This window comes from Lampris incognitus, chromosome 2, assembly GCF_029633865.1.
Source record: "Lampris incognitus isolate fLamInc1 chromosome 2, fLamInc1.hap2, whole genome shotgun sequence".
Taxonomy (NCBI): domain Eukaryota; kingdom Metazoa; phylum Chordata; class Actinopteri; order Lampriformes; family Lampridae; genus Lampris; species Lampris incognitus.
Window position 1 is genome coordinate 144,256,331 of NC_079212.1, and position 10,000 is coordinate 144,266,330.

The 10,000-nt window shown below is 48.0% G+C and overlaps 1 protein-coding gene across 1 annotated transcript in view; it reads right to left on the bottom strand.

Moving 5' to 3' along the window:
• Window positions 1-2,626: 2,626 nt before the first annotated feature.
• hesx1 (HESX homeobox 1) overlaps window positions 2,627-10,000 on the bottom strand; it is a 9,071-nt gene continuing 1,697 nt past the window's right edge. The window contains exons 2-5 of the mRNA XM_056301886.1: window positions 8,624-8,676; window positions 8,240-8,335; window positions 5,186-5,287; window positions 2,627-2,968 (exon numbers count right to left, since the gene is read on the bottom strand). Of these exons, the coding sequence (XP_056157861.1) occupies window positions 2,627-2,968; window positions 5,186-5,287; window positions 8,240-8,335; window positions 8,624-8,676 (593 nt within the window). The remainder of the gene's footprint in view (window positions 2,969-5,185; window positions 5,288-8,239; window positions 8,336-8,623; window positions 8,677-10,000) is intronic.

The following is a 10,000-nucleotide window of genomic DNA, read 5'->3' on the forward strand; positions in this document are numbered from 1 at the left end:
CTATTGGCCTTTAACTGTAGACGTTTTGTTGTATTTCTGGCGCCCTCTTGTGGTGTAGGTTGGCACTGGCTGTAATCGCAAACGTCACTCGTGCTTTTTCTCGCGATCGGGGTGGGGGGTACCTGCAGCCACTGTATTGTTTATAAGGGTGGGGACACCTGCAGTCACTGTATTGTTTATAAGGGTGGGGGTACCTGCAGCCACTGTATTGTTTATAGGGTGGGGGTACCTGCAGCCACTGTACTGTTTATAAGGGTGGGGGCACCTGCCGTCACTGTATTGTTTATAAGGGTGGGGGCACCTGCCGTCACTGTATTGTTTATAAGGGTGGGGGCACCTGCAGTCACTGTATTGTTTATAAGGGTGGGGGTACCTGCAGTCACTGTATTGTTTATAAGGGTGGGGACACCTGCAGTCACTGTATTGTTTATAAGGGTGGGGGTACCTGCAGCCACTGTATTGTTTATAAGGGTGGGGACACCTGCAGTCACTGTATTGTTTATAAGGGTGGGGGTACCTGCAGCCACTGTATTGTTTATAGGGTGGGGGTACCTGCAGCCACTGTATTGTTTATAAGGGTGGGGACACCTGCAGTCACTGTATTGTTTATAAGGGTGGGGGTACCTGCAGTCACTGTATTGTTTATAAGGGTGGGGGTACCTGCCGTCACTGTATTGTTTATAAGGGTGGGGGTACCTGCCGTCACTGTATTGTTTATAAGGGTGGGGACACCTGCAGTCACTGTATTGTTTATAAGGGTGGGGTACCTGGGTTCGTGTGTTGATCCTGGCTGCGAACTGAATTGCCGCTGGTGAGTCAACAAAGACGGAAGGGAAGTGATGTGGATTAGCGGCGGTCTCGGACGCCCACTGCTGTCCCTCTGGCGTCCTCGCCGTGTCGGACTCGACTGTTGGGCTTGACAGAAACACGCTCGGGTTCATTTCAGCACCCGAGTGGCCAGAAGAGCAGTAAACCGGCTGCATGAGAAAATCTGCCGTCTCCTCCTTTTGTCCCCCGTCCTCCCCTCGGCCTCCCTCCCCGTGTCTCCCGGCTTGTTTCCTGTGGCCCGGGGGCAACGGCTGGCCTCCCTGCTCTTCTATTGTGCTGCTATTGTTCCCCGGTAAAAACCCCAGCAGGCCCAGTTGCCCCTGCGTACCTCTGTCTACCCCTGGAGAACTCCCATCTGCCCCGGGCTCCCACCTTTGTGCCCCCGGTAAAAGCCCTCCCGGCTAACATCCCCGCCCCAGGCTCCAATTAAAACGACAATGATCGTCCCTTGCTGCCATTTAGCCCGTCTAACGAAGTGTGGGGCTTAACTCATCAGGAGGTGTGGGAAGGAGGAGAGGGAGGAGGCTGCTCCTGGTTAAAGGGCCGTGCCGGTGATTTTACATGTTTCTAGCCCGTTTCCCAGAGAGCAAAACTGCTGCGGCCCGGACCCGTCCCCCACCCGACACTTTCATCCGGTCCACATGCCGTGTGGAACGACGGCACTTGGGCGGTCCGCTCCTGTCTGCCATATCTGGATCAGAACCAAGCCATAGCAATGCTGCATGTGCCACATATTTGCCAAAGGTGGTCCATATTTGTGTTGTGATATTTGGGCCATATTCACCATTTACCACACGGGCCACTTCAGGGTCACATCCAGACCACATGTTGCCCAGAGCACCGCATCTTTGCCAAGAAAGGCCCACATGTGACTTGGCATATTTGGGCCATATTTGCTATTATACATGTGGGCCACTTCAGGCTCACATCCGTTTTGTCAGGGCCAGAAGAAGGCCATCAGTGCCGCATCGTTGCCGGAAGTGGCCCACATCCAGATGCCGTCCGGGTTATCATGTTTACTGTGCTTCCCCCCGGACCACCCTCCAAAACACATCGTAGTATTTTACACGTTTTGAATGTGTTTCCTGCCCCGCAGGCAGCAGCTGGTTCCCATTCGTTTCAGTACAGCATGAAAACCAACCGGCAGGGACCGTAAACTTGCCTGAGACGGGTAATCCATCCCACTGAGCCTGTAGTGTATGTATACATATATATACATGTCCCATAATGACGTCACAACACAGTATCGCCTGCCTCATATGGCGACGGAAGGAGGGTGCTGATACTCTACCAAGAACATTTCTAAAGATTTTTGTTTTTATTTAAACTGTTGCACAGAAGACATCACGTTCACTACCGCGTCAGTTCCTGTTACAGAGCTGAAGAAGATCACGACAAGGACGGAAAGACAGACCCACGTCCACCATCCGGGAGTCCGGGGCGGGAATGAAGCCATGAGAGACGTGTCTGAGGGGGCGAGGAGGTCAGCCAAACAGATAAATGGATGATTAACCACACTATGGGGTTTGAACAGGTTTCGGAGACTAAACATCCAGATGTCACACAGCTGCTCTCGAGCCGCTCAACATCTCCAACCCGAATGATCGGCCCGACGCTCGACTACTGTGACGTCCACCCCCTCAGAAACACAACACAATACAACACGACACGACACGACACGAGGACACTTGTGTCCAGCTCTCGTTGTCATCGTGGCAGAGCGGCTCTGAACCAGCTAGCACGTGAGGCCTCGTGTTGGCATCACCGGAAACCCATCTGCCGCCCTCCCCTTAGTGGTTTACCTGACCCTCGGGCTTTCGGCGTTGTGTATTTCACAGTGTTGTTGCGTCGCTGTTGTTTTGTTTGGCGTTTCTATTCGTCCGTTCGAAGCGCGTCGGAGTCTCGCGCAGCCAGTCTTCTGATCACGTCTCGTCTCGGCGGTGTTCGCTCCCCTTTCGGTTCTGGCGCCCGGCGCCACCTCTCCGTCGGCCGCGAGCTCTGTCAGAACTTCCTGCTCGGCTCCGCGTTGACCTATGACCTTACGGTTGACCCGGAGGCCGGCGATGGCTTTCTGGACCATCCGTAGCCTGTTCTCCCTGTGGAAGCGCTTCAGCTTGGCCCGCCGGTTCTGGAACCAGATCTGAAAAACAAAAACAAAAATGAAAAAGACAGAAGAGTTTCAGTTCTGACGGTCCAAATCAAAAACAAGAAGGTCCGCCGACGAACCAGACCCACCCGTATGAACGAACAACGACTATAGTGACTTGGGGAACCAGCCAGGAACCGCCACAGGCGGGACGCGAACCCGGATCTCCCGCACTACATTAGCCAGTCGACTAAAGGCTCCGACCCGTTAGCCAAGGGCTCGCGAGTCTATTCATCGGTGGTCGTTACACTACCCCCCTCCCACCCCTTCGGGACGCTCACGCCCCTGGGCGCACGTGCTTCTGATGGATGGCCTCATGTCTCACCATCCCACTTCTGACCAAGGTAGCGAATTCAGGGGGCAGTCGGGAACCGCCGCAGCCGGGGCGCGAACCTGGGGCGACTGTGCTAACCGGTCAACTGGACTTACAGGGGTGGGCAGTCTTATCCAGAAAGGGCCGGTGTGGGTGCAGGTTTTTGTGCCAACCAAGCAGTTACACACCTGTGTCTCCGAATCGAGTTCCTCAGCAAAGACTCTGCTGGTTGACTAGTGGGATCAGGTGTGGGACTGCTTAGCTGGCACAAAAACCTGCACCCACACCGGCCCTTTCTGGATAAGACTGCCCACCCCCGAAATGCTCCGACCCGTTAGGGCTAGCAAGTCTCGTCACCCGTCATCGTTACAATACTTTGTTTGGTTCGGAGACAGACAGACGGAGAAAGACACAGAAGGAAAGAGAGAGACATTAAGTGTAACAGATTGAAAGATATTTCTGTTTAAAAACAGAACAAGTTTTAAACCAAAGACCAGTTGATGTCGTTATAGTTGACTTAAACGTTTGTTAGAAGACGTGGAAACAGACGAGGGGCCTCACATTAACCATTCTCCTTATCCAACCTTTCACAAGTTCAAGCAAAACCCCCAAAATTACTTTTTTACTACTTTATTGATCCGCGTGGGGCAATTCTTCCTCTGCATTTACCCCATCCTAGCTGTGTAGCTAGCAGCAGCCGTGCAGCCGCTGTGCAGCACCCGGGGACCAACTCCAGTTCCTCTTGCCATGCCTTGCTCAGGGGCACAGACAGGAGGATTAACCCTAACATGCGTGTCTTTCTGATGGTGGGGGAAACCGGAGCACCCGGAGAAAACCCACCGGCCACCGCAGACACGGGGAGAACACGCAAACTCCACACAGAGGACGACCTGGGATGACCCCCAAGGTTGGACAACCCCGGGGTTCGAACCCAGGACCTTCTTGCTGCGAGGTGACAGCGCTAACCACTGCGCTACCGTACCACATATAGATTATAGTTTCCAACTGTTTTTGCACAATACAATAACTTCTATAATCTGTCTTCTTCTACAGCAGAAGATGGTGGACATGGAAGGAAAAATAGTTCAAAACCAGAATCTAATTCTTAGGATTTTGCTTGAGCTTGTGCGATGTTGGATAAGAAGGATCGTTGGCGCTAAGCTAACAAATCCAAAGTATTACAACGGGCCTTGGAAAAGGTGTAGCATTAGCAGCTCCTCTGTTGAGAGGAGCTGCTAATGACCCTGTAGACTTCCAGCAACTGAGCTAAGCTAGGCTAACGCAGCTGTTCAGCACACTATACACACACGTAGAAAGGTTTCCAGCGGCGTGTCTGACTAAACCACCACGAGTCCGTTTCAGACCTCTGCTTTTTAGATAGTTCTGTTTTGAATGGGTAATAATAGGTGTTTCGTAGACCGTAAGCACATTTCCATCTGGGAATTTATGTGAATTTTGTTGTTTTGACTCAAAAAAGCTTGATGGAAAGGACAAATATTTGATAAAATTCCCCAAATTTTACCACTTGAGGTTGATAACCTTTTTATTCTGTATACAGAGATGCACTGGAAACACATTTGCCGAATAAAAAAATGAAACGTGAATAGAATTTAATGATGTGATCAGTTGTTTCTTCATCTTAACTGGTCCACCTCTCTGGTGGGTGTTGACGTAGGACACGTAGACCTGCACTCAGGGTTTTAGCACTAAAACAGACGTGATGGAAACACGCCTTTATTCACATAATCCGTTCTGTGACATGTAAATACAGAGTATGCTTGAACTCTAATCTGAGATAGCAGTAGTAGTGACACTCTCCTGGACCCAGACGAGTCCCGGGCCTCCTACTGAGAACCACAGAAGTCGCCTGGTGAGGAGGTCACCTGTCATGTCCGTACCTGGATCCTGTCCTCATCCAGCTGTAATCTGCAAGCCAGCTCCTCCCTCAGCTGGATACCTGGATAAGAGTTCACCCGAAACACCGTCTCCAACACCTCCACCTGCACCACACCATGTTACAGGGATAGATAGATAGATAGATAGATAGATAGATAGATAGATAGATAGATAGATAGATAGATAGATAGATAGATAGATAGATAGATAGATAGATAGATAGATAGATAGTATACACCATGTAAACACACCAGATATATATAGTTACAGTATACATTCATTCATCATCAGCCGCTTCTCCAGGGTCGGGTTGCGATGGCAGCAAGGTAAGTAGGGCACTCCAGACGTCCCTCTCCCCAGCAACGCCCTCCAGCTCCTCCTGGGGGATCCCAAGGCATTCCCAGGCCAGATTGGACATGTAGTCCCTCCAACGAGTTCTGGGTCTACCCCGGGGTCTCCTCCCAGTTGGACGTGTCTGGTAAACCTCCAAAGGAAGGCACCCAGGAGGCATCCTAATCAGATGCCCGAACCACCTCAACTGGTTCCTTTCGATGCGAAGGAGCAGCGGCACTACTCCGAGCTCCCTCCGGATGTCCGAGCTCCTCACCCTATCTCTAAGGCTGAACCCAGACTCCCTACAGAGGAAACTCATTTCAGCCGCTTGTATCCGCCATCTCACCCTTTCAGTCACTACCCAAAGCTCATGACCATAGGTGAGGGTTGGAACGAAGACTGACTTGTAAATTGAGAGCTTTGCCTTCCGGCTCAGCTCCCTCTTCACAACAACGGTGCAGTACCACACCCGCATTACTGCTGATGCTGCACCAATTCACCTGTCAATCTCCTGCTCAATCCTACCCTCACTCATGAACAAGACCCCGAGATACTTGAACTCCTTCACTTGAGGCAAATGCAACATAATGTGAAATTACAGACTGTCCATCATGGTCCTGTATACATCATTATGGCCCTGTATAGATCCTCATGTCCCTGTATACATCGCCATGGCCCAGTATACATCATCATGTCCCTGTATACATTATCATGTCCCTGTATACATCATCATGGCCTTGTATACATCATCATGGCCTTGTATACATCATCATGTCCCTGTATACATCATCATGTCCCTGTATACATCATCATGGCCCTGTATACATCATCATGGCCCAGTATACATCATCATGTCCCTGTATACATTATCATGGCCCTGTATACATCATCATGTCCCAGTATACATTATCATGGCCCTGTATACATCATCATGGCCCAGTATACATCATCATGTCCCTGTATACATTATCATGGCCCTGTATACATCATCATGTCCCTGTATACATCATCATGTCCCTGTATACATCATCATGGCCCTGTATACATCATCATGTCCCTGTATAGTACATCATTATGGCCCTGTATACATCATCATGTCCCTGTATACATCATTATGGCCCTGTATACATAATCATGGCCCTGTATACATCATTGTGGCCCTGTATACATCATCATGGCCCTGTATAGTACATCATCATGTCCCTGTATACATCATCATGTCCCTGTATAGTACATCATCATGTCCCTGTATAGTACATCATTATGGCCCTGTATACATAATCATGGCCCTGTATACATCATTGTGGCCCTGTATACATCATCATGGCCCTGTATACATCATCATGGCCCTGTATACATAGACTTTATTGACTTGCAAAACACTCACAATAGTTTTTGTACACACAGAAATCTGAATGAATCCGACTGGAGAGAAAAACAACTTTAGGTACCTTTACTTTTACTGAAATTACTTTTGCAGTTATTTCTCTTATGTCTAAATGCCAAAGTCAGCCTCACAACCAAGTCAAATGTTTGGTTTATGAAAAGTTACTTGGCAAATAAAACCTGTTTCTGGTTCTGTGGATACTCGCAGTCTTGATTCTGGTGTGTGTAACAGATCCAGTTTTCCCTCCATTCACCTTTCTCTCCTTGCTGTTCATACTTCTGTATTTACTTTGCTCTGCAGCATCTCTTCCTGTCTTCCATCCTGGGTGAGTCCAAAATCCCTCCGCTGACGAAACACCTTCTGACAACTGTTCATCACTGTATCAGTCTATCTGTCTGTCTGTCTGTCCATCCATACGTCTGTCTAAACACAGACAGACGTTTCTCCGTCCATCTGTCTGTCCATCAGTGTGACTGTTCTTCTATCTGTAGGTCTTTCTGTTCATCTGTCCATTCGTCTGTCTGTCTGTCTGTCTTTGCGTCGATCTATCTGTCTGTCTGTCCGTCTCTGTCTGTCTTTGCATCTTTCTGTCTGTCTGTGTCTAGCTGTCTGTCTGTCTGTCTGTCTGTCTGTCTTTGCATCGATCTATCTGTCTGCCTGTCTGTCTATCCATCTGTCTGTGTGTCTGTCTGTCGATCTATCTGTCTGTCCATCTCTCTGTCTGTCTTTGTGTCTGTCTGTCTGTCTCTCTGTCCCTCTATCTGTCTGTCTGTCTGTCTGTCTGTCTGTCTGTCTGTCTTTCCGTCTGTCTGTCTTTGAGTCTCTCTGTCTGTCTATCCATCTGTCTGTGTCTGTCTATCTATCTGTCTGTCTGTATTTGCGTCTGTCTGCCCGTCTGTCTTTGAGTCTGTCTGCCTGCCTGTCTGTTTCTGCCTGCCTGTCTGTCTGTCTGTCTGTCTGTCTGTCTGTCTGTCTGTCTGTCTGTCTGTCTGTCTGTCTGTCTGTCTGTCTGTCTTTGTGTTTGTCTGTCTGTGTGTCTGTCTGTCTATCCATCTGTGTGTGTGTGTGTGTGTGTGTGTGTGTGTCTGTCTGTCTATCTGTCTGTCCGTCCATCTGTCTTTGTGTTTGTCTGTCTGTCTGTCTGTCCGTCTATCCACGTGCCTGTCTATCTTAGCGCCTGTCTGTCTGTCTTTGCATCTGTCTGTCTGTCTGTCTATCCGTCTAGCCGTCTATATGTGTCTGTCTGCCTGTCTGTCTGTCTTTATGTCGGTCTGTCCGTCTTTACGTCTGTCTGTCTGTAAATCTGTGTGTCTGTCTGACTGTGCGTCCTACTAACCTGGGTGTTGGAGAAGGCAGTACGAGGTCTTCGTCCAATGTACCAGTTGGCCGTCGGTCTCCAGGAGTCCACCGACGCCTGCTGCTGCTGCTGCTGCTGTTGCTGCTGCTGCTGCTGCTGCTGTGGTTCTGTCAGTTGCTGTTTGTGTTGTAGTTTTTCTGGTTTGTGTTGTAGTAGTTGTCCATGTTGTTGTTTGTTTTGTAGCGGTTTACAGCAGTTGTGTCCTCTCGTCCTCTGCCTGGTTGTTGACTGTGGTTCCATGGTGTGTGACTGGTGTCTTGCTTCAATGTCTAAAATAAATCAAAACAAAAATGTTGAAACAAGGTTTTGTGGCCAAGTGAAGACTGGAGGCAGTCAACATTTACACACATTTACACAACAAACAGCTGAAGTCTGAATCACAATCACCAACTGTTGAACACGCGTGGCGTCTTCCACTGGAAAAAACACTGACACATTTTATCCAAATCAAAGTGTTCGTTTGTGAAATCTGTCAGTTAACCAAATTAAGTTTTTACTGACACAACTCACCAGATATGAATAATATTTCATGCTGATCTTTGTTTCAAACGTTTTTCTTTTAATGTCCTTTTTTCATCCTAAAAAATTGTAAATCTAAAAAGGAAACATGTACATATGTCACTGTGTACACACAGTACATACTAATACACAGACAACAGTAGTGCTAACAGACTAACATAGTACCACCGTACATGCTGACACACATGGTACACAGACAACAGGACCTCTAACAGTACTAACATAGTACCACAGTACACACTGATACACTTGGTACACAGACAACAGTACCTCTAATAGTACTAACATAGTACCACAGTACATACTGATACACATGGTACACAGACAACGGTACCTCTAACAGTACCACTACTACTACTTTCAGCTGCTCAGTTAACTAAATCAAATCACCTCCCCTGGCTGAATGAACACACTCGTGCCCTTAGAAGACTCTAGAAAATCAGAATGACAATGGAAGGCCAACAAGTCTGAAGTAGCCCACAACACCACCCGTAAAATCCAAATGTTAATTTACCCGGAGGCAGTTAAGGATGTGAGATCAGCATACTTCCTTAACAAATATAAAGAAATAACCAAAATCCTTAAGTTCTCTTTAGGGTAACTGATTCTGTTATTAATGTTGCCTCCACTTCTCTTTTTGAACCTGATGTTGAGTTGCCCGAAAAGTTTCTCACTCATTTTGTCAGTAAGGTGGCGAATATCAGATCCCAAATCCAGACAGGCTCTTGCATTTGTTCCATCCCCCATGTTAATGCCACCTCTTTTACCCAGTTTCAACCAATTACAATTTCATTGTTGAAGAGTACAGTCTCCAATATGAGCTCCTCCTGCTGAATCTTAGACATCATTCCCACTAAGCTGCTCAAGAAGGTATTTTCAACTATCAGCCCTGCTAGTCTGCAAATTCTTAAGAACTCTCTGGTCTTTGGTTCTTTTCCAGATAGTTTTAAGCACAACATTGTTCACCCATTGCTGAAGAAACCTAATTTAGATCCCCTGTCCTTAAGTAACTACAGACCAGTCTCCAAGTTGTCTTTTCTAACTAAGGTTCTGGAGAGAGTAATTTCATCTCAATTGATTTCTTTTATCAACACTAATAGTGTTTGTAACAGTTTCCAGTCTGGTTTTAGAGCACTTCATAGTACTGAGACAGCTTTAGTTAAGGTCACTAATGACCTACTACTGACTGCAGACAGAGGTGACTGCTTGATTTGAGCTCTT